A 20,621-nucleotide genomic window follows, 5' to 3' on the forward strand; every position below is an offset into this window, starting at 1 on the left:
TGTTCTTGGTTAGAAAGTCAAGCTCAGCTACATTTTTTTCCTGCTGGCTGTAGTGAGACAACTAGGGCATAGCACCTCCCTTTACAAAAACAAACAAACAAGCAAACAACAAAATGATCAAAAAACCCAACACCACCACAACAAAAAAACCTCCAGACACCCCCAAAATCGTTGAATCTGATTACTCAGTTCAACGAGTAATCAAAAGAGGTTCCTTCATTGTTCAGACAAATTTAATGAGACAGCAAATGACGTTTTAACCTGACTTACTTACATAGAGAAAATAATGTTGGTCTGTGAAAAATATTCCCATAAAAACCAGGTTTCAGTAAGTGCACATGAACTAATGCGCATACACCCTGGCAGGTGTGATGCATTGTCAGGCACTCTTTGAGCAATTTTATGTGCAACCAATAGCTTTTCACTGAACAGAAATCTTGAGACAAATATGCTTCAAGTCTAGATCTAAGCTCATGGAAAGGCAAGCATAGAGCTGTAATACCATGTGATCCAAATTAGCTTCCAGAGCCATTTGGGAGATCTCTGCCACTGCAGAACTTTGAGTGCCCAAGGCAAGGTGTCCTATTAGCAGAGAGTCAGCTTTTTTGAAGCATTTTGTGTGGATGTGCAGAAAGCACAAGTGTTTCTGCCCACCTGCAGTATTACTTCAATTTACTATTCCTTAATACTCACTCTTCTTCCTTGATGGACTCAAAACAGGAATCACAGACACGGACCTGGAACTCAAATCCCATGATTGGGTAACTTGACCGTTTGGTACTGCACTTGCCACACACTGCTTGCCCACATTTTCTGCAATGATGCTTGATGGAGGAAGAAGAAAACAAACAAATAAATCACTACACTGTGCAATTTGATCACCTTACCATGTGTTCACTGAACAACAATAAAGCTTCTGTTTTTGCAACCTGAACTGCTCTGTTACTTCAACCAGGGCCATTACTGCCTCACTGGACTGAGCACTTACAACATGTTAGGCTGCAGTTTGCCTGGTTATGGGGCACTGTGTGTCTCTTCACACAAGACTTCAGGATTAGCTGCCCACAGCTCCAGTGCACAGAAATATTCAGAGAAATCCAACCGAGCACCCCTAGTACAGCCTCCTTCACACTGTGACACGAGTTTGATGCAACACTTTGATTGGGTTTGGAAATGTCTTAGTGCTGCCTCAAAGCTGTAACCTCTCAACAGAGCCTCATTTCAAAGCAACAAAATACCAACAGATGAAAAGACCTAACAGCTTTACTGTTTTCTGTTTACATTCTGCTTACGTGCTGAAGTCCAGCTAAACACTCAAACCAACCACCTCACCTGTCTCAACCCTATTGTCTTCGAGTCCCACATTTGTTTTATGTTCCAGAAGAAAGGTTGTTCACACTTCTGACAGGAATCACTTTCTAGCCATTGAGGAGCCTACAAAAGAGCAAGAGATGCAGGCAATCAATATTGTTTTTCCTCACACAACAGTAGAGGAAGTTTGTTTCAAGAACCCAAAGTAAAGTTTTACTTGGAAAGATGCCCTGGCTCAGTTCTGGACATGACAACAACAGATTGCTTAAGGTATAGTACATAGCAAGTTTAGTACAAAAGCCCCAACTCCAAGACTACAGTTATTTGTTACCTACACACCTCCAGCAATATGTAATGTTACTGCCTTAACAAGAAAACTCACTCAAACATCTAAGTGATTAAACTTGCTGCAGGCATTCAAAGATTGCTGCTCTGGTGAACTAGAGGATTTTTACAGGCTAGTGCAATCCAAGCTGTAGAAGAACATACCCTCTAAGAAAGGGGGTGTCCAGAAGTAAATTCTGTGAGTATCTTTTCTGCTTTCCTAGGATTGTAGTTTGAAATAAGTAGGAATTCATGTGCATTTTCCATCCTGCCTACATCTTCATTAAGCATCCCTTCTCCCACCCACACACCTTTCCTGCCAGAAATGGACTAGGCCAAATGAAAATAGAGCTCTCACACATGTCAACATTCTCAGATACTTTAACTGAGCATTTTTGTAAGAGACAGGAAGAGAGGCACAATATTTTTAGCACACAGGCTACAACCAGAACATGTGTATTCTACACAACTTCATACATTTGATGAGGAAGTGAGACTCAGCAGGAGGAAAGCTGGAACAAAGCATCTTTTCTCCTCAATTCACTTACATCCATCAATGACAGTAAGAAAACAATAGTATTCTCAGTTGCACCACCATTTCACTATGAATATTTACTGATATCAGATATATCTGTACATCTTCAACCTTCACTGCATCCCCTTCCTTTCCCCATGCTAGTGGAAAATACCGTAAAGGGTAGTAACAAGTCCAGCATGGAGGGTGGGGAGGAGAGCAGAAGAAATGAGCTGCCTCTCCAAGTGAGATGTTCCATATTGCTCCTTTCAGATACTTAGAATAGCAGTTTTCACTTAATAGCATTTTTGAGAAGACAAGCCACTTTCTGGCTCCTTCTATACAGAAAAACAGGATATCCTCCTATTCTTTTCATCTTAATTTCAGACATTAAACAGGAGATTAAAAACTTCCAGTACTACCAATATAATTGCCAACATACAGTTGGAAGTGCACGAGAGCAGTAATATAGCTGTCAGTGGAGTTACTATTCCTTCTAATAAAAAAAAAAATCTGTTTTCTAGTTTTATGTGCATTAGGGCATGTTTGAAGATACCTTGTAACATGACTCACTAACTAATGCTTCAGAGGCACTACGTCCATCATTCTCCAAACATTTAGTTTCTTTGCTTTTGGATTGGGCTTCATTATGATTTTCCAACAAGTTCTGATACATCATGGCTGTTCCACCTTAATCATACTATTTTAATTGCATTAAAAGTGTATTATTTAGAAGATACTTTAATTATTGTGTGCAGATCCAGAGGAGAAATGGCCACATCTTGACTTAAAAATACAATTGGGAAAAAAATTCAACAATAAAATTTTACAATATCACAGAAGTTTTGATGAGAAATCACCATGCTGAAAATGTGAGGAGTGCAACAGACAGCATTCCATGTGTTTAAGGTGACAGTTCAACACATGTCAGAAAACAGTTCTTAATCATGACACTTGCATTTAAGAAAAAGCAACAGGGAAAGAAAGGCTGAGCCTTAAATACTACTTGATGGGAGCAACCAAAACTAACTCCTATAGTTAAGGTTTAACCAAAGATAGCAGTAACAGATCTTTCCAGCTCCCATGATGGATATGAACTGATGCAGAAGGAATGTGCAAGGCAGGGTCAATTGCTGTGTACTGAAGTCTTCAAAAAACTTGCCTGGGGACTCAACCTCTGCCTTCTGAACTGCATCTCAAAACCTGCATCTCACTTCTTTACCTGCTTTGACACGAGTTGAGAACTTATTTCAAGAGTCCTGAAGCACAGTCCATTGGTTTCTTTACTGCAGAAGCTTGTCTGCTTAGGACTGTTCAGGCCATGGCCATCCCAGTGAACATGTTGTCACACAGATAAGACTAAGCAGTCCCAAGTGTGTCCTGCACTTCTGTCCTGGGAATCCACTCACTACAATGCAGCATGGACAGCTACTACAGCAGAACAGGTTTGAGTAATATCATTCAGCCTCAAAGTATCAGACAACGTAAGGAAAGCAGCCTGCAGAACTGACTAAGCAGAGTTGCATCAGACTGAGATAAAAACTCTTTGACCCAGGACATGACGTTACCTCTTCTCGGCTGATATCCATGTTCCAAACAGCAATTCCTCCATCTGCTGAACAGGACACCAGCTGCCGTGTCAGCTGGAGGTAACAGATAGCCTGCACCTTGTCACTGCAAACAAAGCAGACACTATTTACCCACAGGTATTTAAATAAAGCTGAGTTACCCAAGAATCTCCGATTTATCCCTGTGAAGCCAAACTGATTTCCAAACACTTTGCTAAGTCTTCGAAGTAGAGCTGTGAGGATGAGTGAACAGATGCTGTCACCTAAGCACTACCCTCGTATCAGGATGTTGCCTAGAACAGTGTTCTTACAGGTCTGAGTAGAACACCAGAAGTACAGTTCCACCTTAACATTTGCTGGCAGTAAGCACTGACAGTGAGCTGAGTGTCATCTGGCTCAGAGTGTGCATGCAAATACTCTCCTATGTTGGCAAGGAAAGTCAGTTATCAAAATAGAGACAACTGGAAAAAAAGAGGAATGTTTGTTTCAAGATGCAGCTAGGAAGCAGACAGAGCTTCCACTTTTGCTAACAAATCTCAGTAAGTATATCTGTAGCTGCAAAGCAAAGCGTGCATTCAGCAGTAAGACAAATTAATCCTAAATAAAGTCATGGCAAAATAACAGTCTACCCTAAGAACCTAAACAAAGGAGCTCAATAGTACTAGCCTGTTTTGCAACAACTAAGTTGAATTAAAAAAGCCATTCTGCTTCTCAGAAGAACTTACTTTCCCATTCAGTATGAAGTTTGATGCTAAGTGTGATGTTTGAAGAGAAACTGTTACAAGTCTTCACCAGGACACATGATGCAGCAGTAACAGCAGTATAGAGTCCTCCAGTCACTGGCTTCAGTTACTTTTTTTTAACCAGTACTCTATTATTCATTCTTTAGCCATAAAACTAAACCCTCAAAATTTAACAAGAGCTCTAGGGCTAAGGCTACCGGTCTCGATCAAAGGTGGATGGAGGCATCTATGGAATTAGACAAGAGGAGAATGCACTACACAAATACATCTTTAAACATAAACAAGATCTCTACTACCACTGCATTTCTAAGTAGAACACAACTTCTGCAGTCAACTGCCTGTCAGTTCAGGCCCTGTGTTTAGAAATGGCAGCTAGTGTTGTGTCTCTGTCAAAATAAAGATTTGATTAAATACAGACAACTAACTACCTGTTCTCAATCAGTTTATCACCTCACTGATAGAAAGAGACAAAGAGGAAGAACAAACTGAAGCTTATTCTCTATGGGTGCATGAACATGCTCATACATTAAGGTTCTAGTCCCACCTTCACAGGGAACTCAGTGCAGTATTTACAATACAGACACATGCAACTCTTACACAAAGACCAAACCAGATGATTTAGGATACAAGAATGTATCAAACATGAACAAAAACAAGATTCATCAGTAACATGTTCCTAATACTGACTATCCTTCCCCCTCAAAGCGCTCAGAGTTCTGCAAAAAGGTATTTTCTCCATTATTCACAAATACTCAAATATCTTGTCATGCTGTTTAGCCTTCCTGAGACTCTGTGCTCATTACAGACCATGCAGGAAAAATAAGACACCATTACATACTGATGTCCCTGGAGCAGAAGCGTTCTCCCCTTCCTTCCACCAATATCCCACATGATTATGCTGTGATCAGAGGCACCTGAGAAGAGCAGTCGCTGAACAGGATCCCACCACAGGGAAGTAATACTCCCTAGGAAAGAACATTCTGCAGTTAGATGTGAGGGACCCACTCCCCAACTTAACGATGCTCTTCTGGAGCATTAAAATGAAACCTGAGGTAATGCCTTGCTCCAGTAACCTACTGGAAGCCTTAAGGCAAAGGACAGCAGGGAACAGCAGGATGTAGTCCTGACAGAGAGGCAAAGAGCACAGGACAACAGCACAGTGTCTCTAAGAAGACAGTCAGGTCAAGCAAAAGCCAGAATGTTGGAGTTACTAGCCTTGTATTTAGGCAGTTGGTTTTAAGAGTTGCCAGGCTGCTATGTGAGCTTTGGAAAATGAAAACTACTAACACGTGCCAAGCAAAGACTAGTATGTACAACTCAGTAAAGTGCTTGGCCAGTGGTTGCAGGACAGCATTCAGTGCTCACAGGTAAACCAACTGCCTTGCATAACCATTTACAACCTTTTAGTAGTTAGAATCAGAAACTAAGTGACAGTTTCGTTGCTGTTAGCAAATCTGCCACTGCTTACTAAATTACAAAACCAGATTTCAGAAGGCCCAGCCTGGCTGGTGTGCTCCATTAGGCAAATACAGAAAGAAATGAGCCATCTGACAGTAGCAACCTTATACTAAACCCATATGCATGGTAAAATAGCCAGGAGCCTAAAGGAGTAATTTGCCACTCATGCCACCTAGAGTTGTCAAGTTGGGACATTTTATTCCCTTATGAAGATCCTTCCCTTTAAACCATCCTTCCACTGCTCAGTTGTCATCAAAAGCATTGCTAGTTTGAAGGCAAGATGAAAGGCAATTAGAGCCCAAATCAGTCCTTTCCAACTCTCTGAAGCAAAAGACTGGTTTTGCCTCCTTTAGGGCTACCCTGTTTTCAGACTGACCCATCTGGGAACAGCATTTGCACCACAAAAGGCAGTTTGAGCATTATCTCAGCGTTACAGGCTGACACATTTGGAGAATTCTGGAAGCTGACAGCTGAAGAACAAACTCTAAACCCATTTAAACTGCAAAGCAAACACTGCTTGCTTATGAAGCTACACCCAGCAAAAGCTAGAAAGGAAACAAAATGGGATCAGACTTTTGAAGTCTGCCAAACACAGCTGCACTCTAAGCAGGACTGGATGGCATTTAAGTTTGGAGTTACTTGGCCTTAGGAATATTACACAAATACATATATACACACACATAATCAGATCTGCTTTAAAAAAGAAGAAAAAAGAAAAAGGAAAAATATATACCAGTTGAAGAAAAACCTGTTTCTGTCCCTCAAATTTAATACCTAGATCACTTCTTGTTTTAAGGATCACAATCCCTGTATGGAACTTATACATAAGCCAAAGGTCTCTGCCATGCAGACAGAATTGCTGCAGTTGGTGCTTGGAAGTTCACCATAACTCAATAGATAGAACATGCACTATAAGAGGTCCCATATACTCCTTTCAGACTAACAGCAACATCTACCAAGGAGTTGCATTAGAATACAGACTAGTGCAAAAGTATACTGAGGTAAAGGAGTCTCTATGGCCAAGAGAATTACTTTGTTTTTAACTGAAACATTCTGAAATTCTGCTACAAAGCAGAAGAGACATTTACCATTTGAAGACCTCAACTTGCCTCCTGCATTTGAGACCAACTTTATCATTTTACAGTCATCTGTAAATCAGGAGTCCACCCAGCTTTAACAAAGCCTACTCTGTACTTACAGCTATTAAACAAGGCAGCCTTTTCCAGGGGGTCCCAGACTCAGGATGCAGCAGTTCACCCCTACCCAAACACAAACTAGTCAGCTGATTTGCACATTGCCAGTATCACACGGGAAAAGGCAATGTCTTGTTTATTCTCAGCATATTAGTAAGTTACACATTCTTTGTGATTTGTATTCCTGCCTTATTCATTAGAGCCAACAGTGGCTCCATATCACGTTACAGACTATTTGGTTCCTCATTTGTTATAAGGCATCCTGGCCTGGATCAGGACCAGTGTGGTCAGCAGGACCAGGGAGGGGAGGGGACCCCTGGACTCGGTGCTGGTGAGGCCACACCTTGAATCCTGTGCTCAGTTCTGGGCCCTCAGCTCAGGAGGGACACTGAGGGGCTGGAGCAGGTCCAGAGAAGAGCAACGAGGCTGGTGAAGGGACGGGAGCACAAGTGCCATGAGGAAGCCTGGAGAAGAGGAGGCTCAGGGGAGACCTTATCACCCTCTGCAACTCCCTGACAGGAGGTTGGAGTCAGGTGGGGGTTGGTCTCTTCTCCCAGGCAACCAGCAGCAGGACAAGAGGGCACAGACTCAAGCTCTGCCAGGGGAGGGTTAGGTTGGATATTAGGAAGAGATTTTTTACAGAGAGAGTGCTCAGGCATTGGAATGTGCTGCCCAGGGAGGTGGTGGATTCACCATCCCTGGAGGTTTTGAAGCTGAGACTGGATGTGGCACTTAGTGCCATGGTCTAGTGACCACGGTAGGATTGGACACGATCTTCGAGATCTTTTCCAACCTGGTTGATTCTATGATTCTATGACTTATAGCTGTACCATACAGGATGAGACATTTGCCTTTGACTAGGCAGTTTTTATTCTAAAAGGCTCTCTAGATTTCTTGCTTATAGCTTAGTTTCAGCTAAACATAGGAAACTGAACTAGAGTCACAGAAAGACTGATCAGAATAGCAAAGTCTGCATTGGGAAGAATTAAGTGGCTTTGTAGAATCTAGACTGGGGTTTGCTAAAGCTGCTTTAGGTGTTATCATAATATTACAAGGTCTCCTAGGAAAAAAAAAAAAAAGAAATAAAACTAACACATCCTCATTCTCTCTTCAGTGTTAGGGAGAGTAAAGCTTTTAAAGGTGGCCATCTAGTGGGTAACTTGTGTTTAACTGAATGCATATATTTACCTTCATTTTTCATCTATAATAAAAGTACCTGCCACTATTTTTAAGGCTAAGATTTCCCCTCAGCAAGAATGTGTCTGTTTTTTAACAGGCAAACAAATGTACAGCTCTGAGCAGTTTTGGATAACTACTACCATGCTCTGGTTGCTATCCAATATCTAACCGGGAGAGGCAAATATGCAACTGAATGTCACACCCTGCTTTACAAAGAGGTACTACATCTGGGTCAAGTGGATTTAAGACAAAGAATTACTTTACCTTCATGCCCTTTAAGTGTTGTGATAACTGAGCATGTATTCTGCTCAAGCTTCAGAAGAGTGATCTGTCCAGAATAATCACCAACAAATGCATGCTGAGTTTCATAGTCATATCTGAACACCAGTCAAGGAGAAGCCTCATTTGCTCCAAGAGTATTTTATGGGACTGAAACAGTCAGCTACAGAGCCTAAAAGAATTGGAAAAGAACATTTTAATATGCCAGATAAATATTTACATAATTGCTTCTAAAGAGGTTGGAGACTGTAATAAACCTTTTTTATTCCTCTCTTCTCATCACACTTCCCTACATGTGAAAGTAAAACTGCACAGAAAGTGAAAAAAGTTTTAGACAGCCACTGGGGAAACCACGAGATAATCCATGCTCCAGTTTAAGGTAAACCAAATAGATTTAGACCATTTCTAGCAGTTATTCACATAACTCATGCTTGTCTACAAGAGATGCCAGAACTTGTCAGGCTACTTGTTGCAGTGCAGAGCTACCATTAGGACAACCTCACTGGACACTGGGCGACTCCCGACTGAGAAGGTGAGATCATCTTATTTCTTGTTCTGTTCTCTGCACTTCCCAGTTTACCAGTGCAGGTCCTTGAGCATGGTATCACAGAATGGTTTGGGTTGGAAGGGACCTTAAAGATTATGTAGTTCCAAATCCCCTGCTATGTGCAGGGACACCCTTCCACTAGACCAGGTTGCTCAATGCCCCATCCAGCCTGGCCTAGACCACCTTCAGGGATGGGGCAGCCACAACTTCTCTGGGCAAATCTGACCCTTAAGGCTATGGCTATGTGCCCAGCAAAAAAACCCTGTATTTCAGAAAGGATTCTGTCAGTTCACACTGACATAAAAGCCACACCACTCTCTAACATGGGACCAAGGTGGCACATTGGACAACATCTTCAAACAGCTGTCTGATACTCAGTTTTTGTCACTACGTTACTGTCTCCAGAAACTGAAGTATGGCAAGCTGATGGAACTAGATAATTTGCTGCCTTTAGAAGACTTTTGCTGTTCAGAATATAAGCAAGAGCTACAAAAAAACCATAGAGCTGACACCACATAACCCAACAGCTGTGGATAAACTCAGGTGTCCTCCTGGAGCTGCACAAAAACACAAGAAGCAGCTAGCAAAGTAGCCTCTGGTATGCCACAGAAAAGGCTAGCTTTAAGAAGTCAGTGCACCAAAAAGTCCAGCACCATAAGTGAAAATGCAGAGGCTTTGCCATCTGATGACATTCCAAAATCTCTTAAGCCTTCAGAATCTTGAGATAAACAATTTACTTTCAACAAATCCTCTAAGTCTCTGGACATGTGATCCTTTCTGCATCTTGGAAATTCAGACCTGCATTATCCCCAGTAATCCAGTAAAGAATAGGCACTCTGCTGTGTTTTCAGAAGCTTTCACATCGGATCATTAATAAATAACTCCTAAGGAACCTCCTCATAGGAAGATCAAGCACCTGGTACACACACCAGAAAGCTGGTTCTTCCAAACACAAGTCCAAAGCAGGATCAATCACAATGCATTTCCAAATGTCAAGTTCTTCAGTGGAAATTTACTTTGATCTCGACATAAAAGGTCATATTCTTTTCTCCAGTTCAATAATAAACTGATCCATTATTTGCAATAGCATTAGCTATAGAGTCCATGGAATTCAGTGAGGCTCAGACTGTTCACCAGAGTTCTGTGAGTTGGTCTCCAACACACACACACCCCCCAGCTTTAACCCCATCTGTGCTGCACACAGCTGAAGAGAGCTGCACATGAAGTGATTTGTGGGACACAACTCCCCTGAACTCTAAAACAAAGACATCAAAAAAGAACAACAGTACAGCAATACAGACCTGTCAGCTCTTCAGTCAGTAAGGCAGGCTGTGCACAGATGGAAGACCTCAGACAGCCAGACATGCAGCTGGCAACCCAGCACTTAGTTTTCCTCCTAGTTTCTTACCACTACACAGGTATAGAGCCACTCTAGAGAGGTCTTTGTGTTTTAAATCCAGGTAGTTGACCTCTTTCAGCTTTTGAATCTTGCCACTTCTAAAAATTACTGCCATTAAACTTCATACACCAACCAGTACCTCCAATTACTGTCCAGTCACATCTAACCCATCACCATTAACAAGTGCTAAAAGCTAGGTTTAGAATTTTAAGTATTTAACTTCTGCTCAACAGTTTTGATATGTGATCTACATTTTAAATTATTGGGTTTGCAAGTCTTTTACATAGGGTAAATAATGCCCTGAAGTACTTAAAGCTGAATAGACAACCTGAGTGCTCAAGCTACAAATGGTGCAGTTAAATGCAGATTGCAGGAAAGCAAACTGCACACAGACAGTAGTGAATAAAGTTTCAACATACCTTGTAGCTTAAAGATACAAAAGATTAACATGGACAAAGACAGAAACATTAAAGCAGTCCAAAAGGTTTTCAGGATGTTTCATACTGACATATGTTGAACAAAGTGACTTGCCTAGGAATTATACAGGCTAGGCTGTGGATACAGTTACTAGTCACTTCCACAAGATGCTCCAAACATCTCAAAATTAGGAATTTGTACACATTGCAATTTCTGCAACTCAAGGTCACATCATCCCCAACTGCTAATGGAAATAGAGGTATTGCACTTCTAATCAGAACAAGGGTTAGCAGACTTGCAAGGGATGTCACTCCAGGGAACAAACTGAGCTAAAGGAACAAAGTACTTTTCCAGTTTCAGGGATTTTTCATTTTTCAAAGGATACTGTAGACATGAAGCCCAAGAGGTGAAGTAATGTCTCCCCAGCATACTCCCACTCCTGGTGCACATCCAGCTGATACACTTGTCATGACCTGTGCTGATGACCCACTCTGATGCCAGGCAGAAAGTAATAGCAGACACTCGATTCTGATGGGCTGTGAGAAGAAGATGATTATGGCTATTTTTCCCCCCAAAATTGAAGTGATGTGTTCATATATTCTGATTCAAAGAGACACAGGTTGGAGATTATACCTAAGCAATGCCCCAGGATGATTATTTTACCACTATACTTGCTTTTTGGCTGAATTAAAAGGTTCACATTGTTCCACCTAGTATTTGCCAGCTTAAGTGAACCAAACACATCAGTCAGCTAATTTAAGCCTTTCTCCCAGAGAGAGAGGAGTTCAGCCCAGATATCCAAGATGCTCTGGTCAAGGAACTGGCAAACCCTCATCTTCTTCTAGTTAGCCTAGGAGTTCTGTAGAGTAATTTAACACTTCTAAGAACTTTAATTGCATTCTTTAAATGCCTCTTTTCCTGACCCCAGCAGAGCTATGCTCAAATTTATCTCCCTTAGGATAAAGGGAGGTGGTGTTGGCTTTAAAAACAAGGTCTTATGACTCCCTGACACTGATAGAAGCAATGTTTGTGCTTAGGAGAAAAAGACAAACTGTACTTTGTTTTGGTACATAATCTGCAGTCTTTAAGAGCTTCCTTCAGGCCTTTCACATCAATATTCCAATTTTAACCAGCAACTGAGTTTTGTATTTCTTTTAAGGATATGCAGACAAATGCTGAAATTATCATCTCCATAAACATTAGAACGATTCCTATTTTCCATGTATCAGAAAAATAAGATTTTTTTCATCCCTATTGCTCTCTTAAGATGACAGAGAAGGTAAGGACTCTTACTTTCAGCTAGAAGTAACCAAACCCAGTGGTTACAAAAAGTAAGGATGGAAATTGCAAACACCAAAATGCACCTTTGGAAAGCTCTTACACCAACACTCATGTACTATAACTACTCCAAGTGAAGAGCAAAATGTGAACTCACTAGTTCTGGCTCATTACACTTGCAGGCTAATGATGTACTGAACTAAATGATAATGACTGCAACTTGGACTCAGCTGACTGACAGAACATTTATCTCGTGGCTGTTATCCCCACCTAAGTGACAACTATAAGGTCAGCCAGATTTAAAGTGTATCTGGCCTTGATTAATCTGTGACTGTGTCCAGTTTCCCAAGATTTTAGATGCCTTCCCTTCTCACAAATGTTAGTGTAGACACTGGTTAACAGTTTACCTGGATAAGTCTTCACAAAGTTCATCTTATTAAAGTCCTCAGAAATATGAAACTCCTGAAAGCAAAGTGAAATCGTTAGAAAATTTACCACAGTGGCATAAGCAACACTGATACCCAAAAAAGAGCAGTAACCTCACGAGTCAAAATTTGTGTACCAGCAATATATCTCACCAAAAACTAGCAGTTTCTGAGGCTGGAGCAAAGCACACTAACATACCAACTGTAAATTAAGGTTATTAGTGAACTGAATTTTCACAGGAAACATCCCTTCAGAACTGAACTTACTGAAGGGAAAGTATAGGAAAAGATGTGATCTCATTTGTCCCCAGCAGGAACAAACAAAACTGAATCATGTAGTATTTAGGACTTAAGCATCTGAGACTTCATAATGGACAGGTTTAAATGAGAGTATGGTCTATTTGATCCATTAAGCTTAATGAAATTTTAAGTCTCAACTTGCCATTTCCAGTCATTATCACTAGAATCATTGTTCTGTGCAGTTCTCTGTAGTCTATTCCCAGCAGTTACCAGCAGACTCACTATTTATGACACTCCTGCAGTACCCTGGCTCCTCACAGGACAGTTATTATCTTGACCTTATTCTCATAGAGAAAGGAAACCATTAAGTCATCTGAGAGTCACAAGATTCCTCTCCTTTACCAATAAAAGAGGGGAAGAATACAAACCCACTTTCTGTTCTGCCATGTGTATCTGCTCTCCAGGGCAGAGACAGCAACTACAGCAAGAGTACAGAAAGACAGAAGGACGAGCTCCCAGAAAGAAAAGAAAAACTCAGCCTCCTGTAATTTTAGAGCGAGTGTTGAAATTTCCACATCATAAAAAGAGCTGCAGCCAGCAAATCCAGAAATGTGTACATGGCAAGATGCAGGCAGATCCATACTCCTGAACACATCAAGCTAGCTGCAGTTCACAACCCCTGTTAGTGCACTGCCATGGCACTGTGCCCAGCTCAATGCACTCCCCTCAAAATAACTCCTTGGCAAAGTCTGATTGTTTGTGTCACTGCCGCACTAATGGCTCAGTGATTTCTTGAGGCTATCTGGCTCACATCGAGCCAGAGAACCCTTGCAGTCCTCCCATGTACACCTCAGGTGAACTGCCAAGAAGTTCAGCCATTTAGTAGCAGCTGCATTCCAATATGAACAGAAAGAAAACAGATTATCAACTGCCAGCAACACCTGGAGCTCACAGAATCTAAGCAGTTCTAATCTACACCCTGAAGAAAGGTCACACAACTCACCATGATAGCTCCGTTGTCCTGGCCAACAAATATTCGTCTGCTGTCATGATGATAAGCCATGGCAGAACATGGTGCTGTCAAACAAAGGCAAGTGCATTACAGTTATTTAAACAGAGCTATTAAGGACACACATAACTTTAATTAAAGTCAATGGTTTTGCTCAGGACAAAAGCTGTTTAAGATTAAGTAGCTTGATAGAAATTAGCCTGCACAGATATCATCCCTTGTTAAGATAGTCAAATTCCCAGATGTGAAGCTGAGGACATGTACACAATGACTGCAACTCAGACATACCACTAGGAACCATATGCAAACACAATTTCCTGCCATGAGGTGCAACTCAGCAAGAGGAATTTTACAGTTGCTGAAAGCTGAGCTAGCAGCAACAGCATGTGCAGCTGGTTACACTTAATTTTAGTGAGCTCAAGTTCTTATCTCAAAGGGAGCCCCGAAAGAAAAAAAATGCACACCTTGAGAAGCAGAGAAAATTGTTATGTCTGAACTTTCAGCTAGTGGTTTGAAAAGCTCACTTCACTGGCAGACAAATTATTTGCCAGCATTTAAGACATCTACAGCTGCAGATCCACAGTGACTTACCTGGTGAAGGATCTGGTCCTGACAGAATGCTGCCATAGATCTCACCGACCATGTAGCTAGTTTCAAATTAAAGTCTAGGCTAGATTTGCTCCCAAAATCAAGATAACTGAGGGAATCCAGCACTTAGGCAAATGGGAAGGAGGTATTCCCACACACAGAACAGGTACAAAACCCATGCCATGCCTGGCCATCACTTACCATCCCCAGCATTGTACTTACATGACATGGTGTGATAGATGCTGGGCCAGTACTGTCCACTGTCTCTCTTCAGCCATACTCGTATTGTCCTGTGTCATGGGAAGAGCAGGGAGAAGCCAGTTGTGAGGAAGTGCATCTGAACTGGTTCATTACTTATGTATCAGCTCCAATCCTCAAACATAATAGCCAGAGGAACAACAGAAATAATAGTACTCAAATATTAATCTAACACAACAAGAATAATAGTACCAAAAAAAGGCACTACTGGATTGAAGTGTTTCCTTCAAAACTATTTATACATTGAGTTTCAATAAGTGTGAAATGGAAATACTTTCAGCTCACCTCAAATTGCCACATATTGCACCCCTTTAATTCCTCCTCCTTGGCTCTGACATACTTGAGGCAAACTCGAGTTGCAGAAACTTTGTAGCCTTGGCAGAGCAAACTACAGTTTATGTTATAGCAGATTAAGTGTCTGATATGTTTAGAAAAAAAATTGCAAACAATTCCATTATGGAAGTCTGAACTTCTGAATTTTTACAGCTTCTCTGTGCAACTCATCCTTCAGCAAGCCCCATACTGAATATTAGTAACAGAAGCACCTCATCCTCCAGAGCAGCACATTACTGGCATCTCCGTCCCCAAGTATCAATGTATGGATCCATAGAGAACATCATATCTAGCCCACCAGTATTCCCTCCAAGCTGTGCCTCTACTCCCTCATGTACAAATGCAAAAGACAAGCAACACTAGTTACTGTTAGTTTGCACTGCTCCTCTGGCCTAAATGTGAACAGGATTGATGAGCCAGTCCGATAGAAACTCAAAGCTGACAAGATGACTTGGACAGCATGCTAAGGTTCTTTATAAAATTGGTTTTAGTGTGCAACCTTCCAGAATCAGATCTTGGTAGGCAAGGAAAAACTGTCTTGAGAACATTTAGGATTAAACAGCTCTCATAACTGTCAAATCCTGAGTGGAGGGATAGAAGATAATCAGCAAGGAAGGGGAAAGCTATTGTCAATTAAAAACATTCCAACATTAGGCACACTTGAAGTGACTCTATATCAAGACTGTACGAGCACACATGTAGACACTGTTAAAGTTATTTTAAGTCTACTTGAAATTTCCTCTCCAAACCATTGTTTATCTTTGTTACTGTTTAATTCCAACTTCCTCGTTCCTAAACAGTCTGTAAATAGACGTACCTGGAAACACTGGCAAGAGACTTCACTGAGATGAGTTGTTCTGTTTACTTTCAGCTCATAAAAGGCCTGGAGTTTAGAAACATACTAGGGGGTTGATTTGCTAAACATCATACAGGATTGACAGCAAAGTGTTGAACAAACAGAGCACAGGAGGGGACTGGTGTCTTGCATCAGGACTACAACTTTTCAGGCTGAAGACAGAACATTTTAATTTTGCAACCCATTTAAAGACTTTGCTTTAAAGGCCCACTCAAAAATAAAGTAGACAACACCCACCCTTAGCATACTACTTTTCTAAAACTTGAAATGTATACAGCTGAGGACACACTGCCCCAAAACTATGGTTTTCAGCTTTTGAACCAAGTCACTTTTCCACCAGTTCAGTGGCAAATGTACATTAGCCCAGTCCACTAAATATTTTACATTAAGCTCTCATTTCCTCTTTACAATAATCGACGCTCTGCCTTATGTCACTAAGTTAACACTTCAGAAGAGCAGTTGCTATTTCTGAGTAACATGAGGCTATGGGGAAAACAACATTTTCAAGTTATTCTTAGGATGCCAGTGCCAGCAGTAGCCTAGGTTAGCACCTATGAACATTTACTAGCTTTTTTATCTGCTCTTTAAACCAGCTCCACTGTATTCAAACTGTTCTGCACATCTCAGGTGGCAGTTTCCACCCCCAGTAATTCAACTCTTTCACTTCTGGCCAAAGTCAGGTCATTATTTTTGATACAAAAAGACTACAGAGTTATCATGGTGACTGAGATCATGCACTGCAGATTTTCCCAAAGCAGACTTTGCTTCCTCTCAGTATTCTGGTTCATTATACTGAGCTAGAGTGAAAGAAGCCAAGATTTGCTTTTTCTGAGAAACTGTTCCATGGAAGTATAATTTGTGCACTGCTCATCAGCAATACAGGCCCCCGCTAAAGTCAAGAACCTAAGCAAATAGCTGCAAGAGTTAGCAAAATTAACTTCTGAAAGCCTCTTATTTTGGTTTAAGTAAGATTTAGACGCCGCGAGCCTCATGCTCGCAGAGATAAGCCGTCAGACACTTTGATATCTAATTATACAAAGCTCTGACTGAGCGAAATTTGAAGAGATTGTTTCACAGCAGTCAGCAAGTGACCTGTGCCAAAACGCCACTTCTCGATTCTCTCTCCTACGGACCTATTTTTTGTGGTGCATCTCCTCATGTTAGGATAAATTAATTTGCCAAATACTAGTTCTTAGATTAAAGGACTAGAGAAATCCCCCAGGAGTGCTGCTCCCACAGTCTCCTCCTACCACGAAATTGCTTTATTATGACAACCACCCTGGAGGCTTTAGCACTCTTCTCAAAACTTGGTCTTTATTTAATGGAGAGTGCTGTGCTCTGTACCTGAGGAGAGCTGGATACCACTCACCTCTCCTTAGGCATTCCCTATAAAGGGTCTAGGAAGACACAAATTGGTTTGAAGATAGTAATTGATGACTCCTTAAGGAGCACCCAGAGATACATACATACTTTTAAAATTAGACTTAGATATCTGAGAATGGCAGGAATTAGCAAACCAAGATTAAAAACGACCTCAAAACTTCCCTAATACTCAGTATTGAACCAGGAGTTGCTTTCATCTGGACAGCATGAACTTTACAGCAAAGCAATTCAAAGGGGAGTTTGGGGAGGGCTTTTTAATGTAATAAAAAGTAACACAGAAACTATCTTCCAGCAATACTGAGTGTGGCCTTACCAATTTCCAAAAACTTTCATTGTTCTCAACTGCTGTTTATTTTACAGAGTGAGTAAGCACCCAACAGGGCTGGAGAAAACACTTGGGGTTTGAGAGCAAAGACAATGCAGAGTTCCAACAGTATTTGTGCTCATGCTACATAACCTGCTCTCTAAAAGCCAACTGCACATATGTCAGGGAGAAACAACCGATGAAAGATTAGCAGGCAAATCCAAACCCGTGACAAGACAAGCACTGATGTAAGTTACTATGCAGCTACACAAGCCCTGTTCCAAGAAGTGCATCTTCCCAACACCTTCAAACCACTAACAATTGCTTTCCTACCTGAAATCCATCACTGGCAGATGTTTCCCTAGCAAAAACAGAACACTGTCTTTTTCTGGTAGATAAAATAAACCAAAAGTATTTTGACTGCTCTTGATTTTGCTACCAGAAAAGCATTAGGAATCTGGTCTAATCACACTGCAATGTGAGCTCAAGGACACAGCTTACAGGTGATAATCAAATTTCTCCTCACTAAAACATGTTTTGACTAATATTTAAGTTTCATAACCAAAACCCAACAAAACCTACCACTGGACTTTAAGCAGCTGCTGATGGTCACCAAACATCAGCATTCAGATGTGCTAATGACTCCAGAGATCCTGGTCAACTTGTGGTAAACACAAATACCATCATCTTGCATCTAGGGTTTTGTACACAGCTTATCAGCCCTCAACATTCCCAGCTACAGCTGGAAAACACTCATCCTGCCTTAGCTACTTGCCTGCTGAGAACGAGGATAAAAAGGCTAAGTCCAGAGATTTGAAGGAGTCACAGATGTGTGCAGCCCACATTGGCCTATGTCAGCTCTGAGAAAACACGAGCTAACCTGGAGCACTCGTGGCAGGTACCTGAGCTGGCTGCCCAGGCTGAGGGACACACTGCAACAATTCCCAACGTTGTCTTGGAGCCAGGGTCAGGCAAGATGCCGACTGGGATGCAGAGTTAATCATCCTTTCCAGATAAGTTCTGAGAAAGTTTCACAGATGGCAATTATGTGCTGAAAAATCGGATTAGGAAAATTAACTGTTTCTCCCCTGCAGGTACTCTTGCTTCCTTTTTCATCTTCAAAACTTTTAGCAAAACCCTAGATTTTTGTTGCCATTCACAGACCCTCACAAATAGAGCCATTACTTCTCATTCAAGGAAATACAATTTAAACCAGAAAAAACCTACAACTTCTCTAGCAAGAAAATAACTTTCCTGGAGAATGTCTGTGCACCAATGTTTGCCTCACTGCTTAACTTGTAAACACATTCCTTTGACTGCTTATTATGAAATACTTGACAGCCTTAGTTGTATCAAGATGTAATAAAAAATACTTTTGCCCTACTCTTAGCACACGCAGCAGCTCTTTTGCTTCTTGTACTCTGCACTTTGCTTGCTGCCAGCAGCATAATCAGTTATGCAGTATTAACACCTACACCCTATTCATAGGGAACAAACAGGAGAGCAGTAAGTTTGACAACATGTTAAACTGAAGGTGAAGGATATGTGAGTGAGTAGGCTTTGATGTGCTGTAGGAGGTATCCCTGATTACAGGTAATATGCTGCAACAGTCTCTGAAAGTTTAAAGATGTAAGTAAATTCCTATAGTAAGGCAGGCAAAACTCATTCAGCCTTGAGCTCACAGCCTCTCTTGGGAACTGCACACACCAAAGGTGGGCAGTGGCCTCTGTTCTCCTTGCACAGGTCTGTATCTGACACCAAAGCCTGCCCAGATAAAGATACAGCTGCATCCTTGGCTCTTATCAACAGTCTGAGCATGCAGACTGTTAACCTTCAGCATTAGACCTTGAGGTTTAGAGGCTGGCACTGCCTGCCACAGGCAAGTCTCTGCAAACCATGAAACTGTGCGGGTTTAACTCAGACATGAACCCTTAAAAACTGCTATTTCCTCTTCTCCTCTTCAGGAAGCACAGCAAAGCAAGCTGGACACAAACATGTTAAGACCCAGACCATGCTTGCACCCAAAACCCAGCTTCACCCTCCACAGCACTGAGGCACCACAACAATTACACATAAAAAGTGTGGAATAAAAAGGAAATTGCTCAGTCCCATCCAAAACCTGTTATCCAACATGTGATGCACAAAGTCATCTCCATGGGATGGGAAGAGACCAACGAGCTAGATAGCTGGTCTGTTTGTGCTTTTTGACCTCAAAATAAATGCCAGAAAATCTAGTTTACCAGTTCAGTTAGCACCATGGCTCTTTCTGAATGTCAGCACTCATACTGTTTCTCACAGGGTCAGGTTTTCCAAACAAGAATTCATGCAAAAATTAATGCAAATTCAGTTTCAAAATAGTACAAGAGTAAAATCACCCAGCACTAAGCTACACCTCAAGGAACACACTTTGCTACTTTTAACAAGCTTCTTTGAAACACTGTCACAGTTCCTGAGCAGGAGCTCTCCAGAAGCATCCCCTGCCCCTCTTCACATGTACAGTCACTTTCCACACAACACAGGGGAAACTCCATCGCTGACCCCTCACCATTCTCCTAGCCAACGACCCTCTGTGCTCCTTCCTTCCTCATTTCCACTTTCCTTGCACCTGAGTAACTGCTTAATGACATTACCAGCCTGAGGCTGACGTCTCCTGCTCTGCAGCCAAGGATCAGGATAAGCAGCCAAAGACATTTTCTCTTCCAAGTAGAAATCACGGTCCTCATCAGTAAATCTCCACCTCTCCCTCAGATCTGCCAACTCACTCCTGAGCTGCTTCAGCCCGGAAGAACCAGGGCTGAGACCTCCAGAACGGGCTTGTTCCGACTGAACAGCTCGGGAAGCTCCAGCTCTCCCGACAGACAGGGGAAGCAGTAAAGTACAAACGACTCAACCAGCAGCGCTGAAAGCCTCGAAAAACATATTCCTCCAGTCCCGTTTCTGCTCACGACTCCTGCAGAACCCACTCACACGCACAGACGAGCTGTGCTCTCCCACCCGCTCGGCAGGAGCTGACAG

General features: G+C 41.7%; 1 protein-coding gene across 1 annotated transcript in view; it reads right to left on the reverse strand.

The window, feature by feature from the left end:
• The window catches only part of WDFY1 (WD repeat and FYVE domain containing 1), a gene marked incomplete at its 5' end in the record, with an annotated part of 16,330 nt that extends 1,568 nt beyond the window's left edge, over positions 1-14,762 (reverse strand). Inside the window, 9 exons of the mRNA XM_009072107.1 lie at positions 694-824; positions 1,333-1,434; positions 3,718-3,823; positions 5,299-5,425; positions 8,555-8,667; positions 11,318-11,468; positions 12,618-12,672; positions 13,879-13,952; positions 14,695-14,762. Coding sequence (XP_009070355.1) covers positions 694-824; positions 1,333-1,434; positions 3,718-3,823; positions 5,299-5,425; positions 8,555-8,667; positions 11,318-11,468; positions 12,618-12,672; positions 13,879-13,952; positions 14,695-14,762 — 927 coding nt within the window. The remainder of the gene's footprint in view (positions 1-693; positions 825-1,332; positions 1,435-3,717; positions 3,824-5,298; positions 5,426-8,554; positions 8,668-11,317; positions 11,469-12,617; positions 12,673-13,878; positions 13,953-14,694) is intronic.
• Between the last annotated feature and the right edge of the window lie 5,859 nt (positions 14,763-20,621).

The sequence above is a fragment of the Acanthisitta chloris genome, unplaced genomic scaffold, assembly GCF_000695815.1.
Source record: "Acanthisitta chloris isolate BGI_N310 unplaced genomic scaffold, ASM69581v1 scaffold4343, whole genome shotgun sequence".
NCBI classification, from domain to species: Eukaryota; Metazoa; Chordata; class Aves; order Passeriformes; family Acanthisittidae; genus Acanthisitta; species Acanthisitta chloris.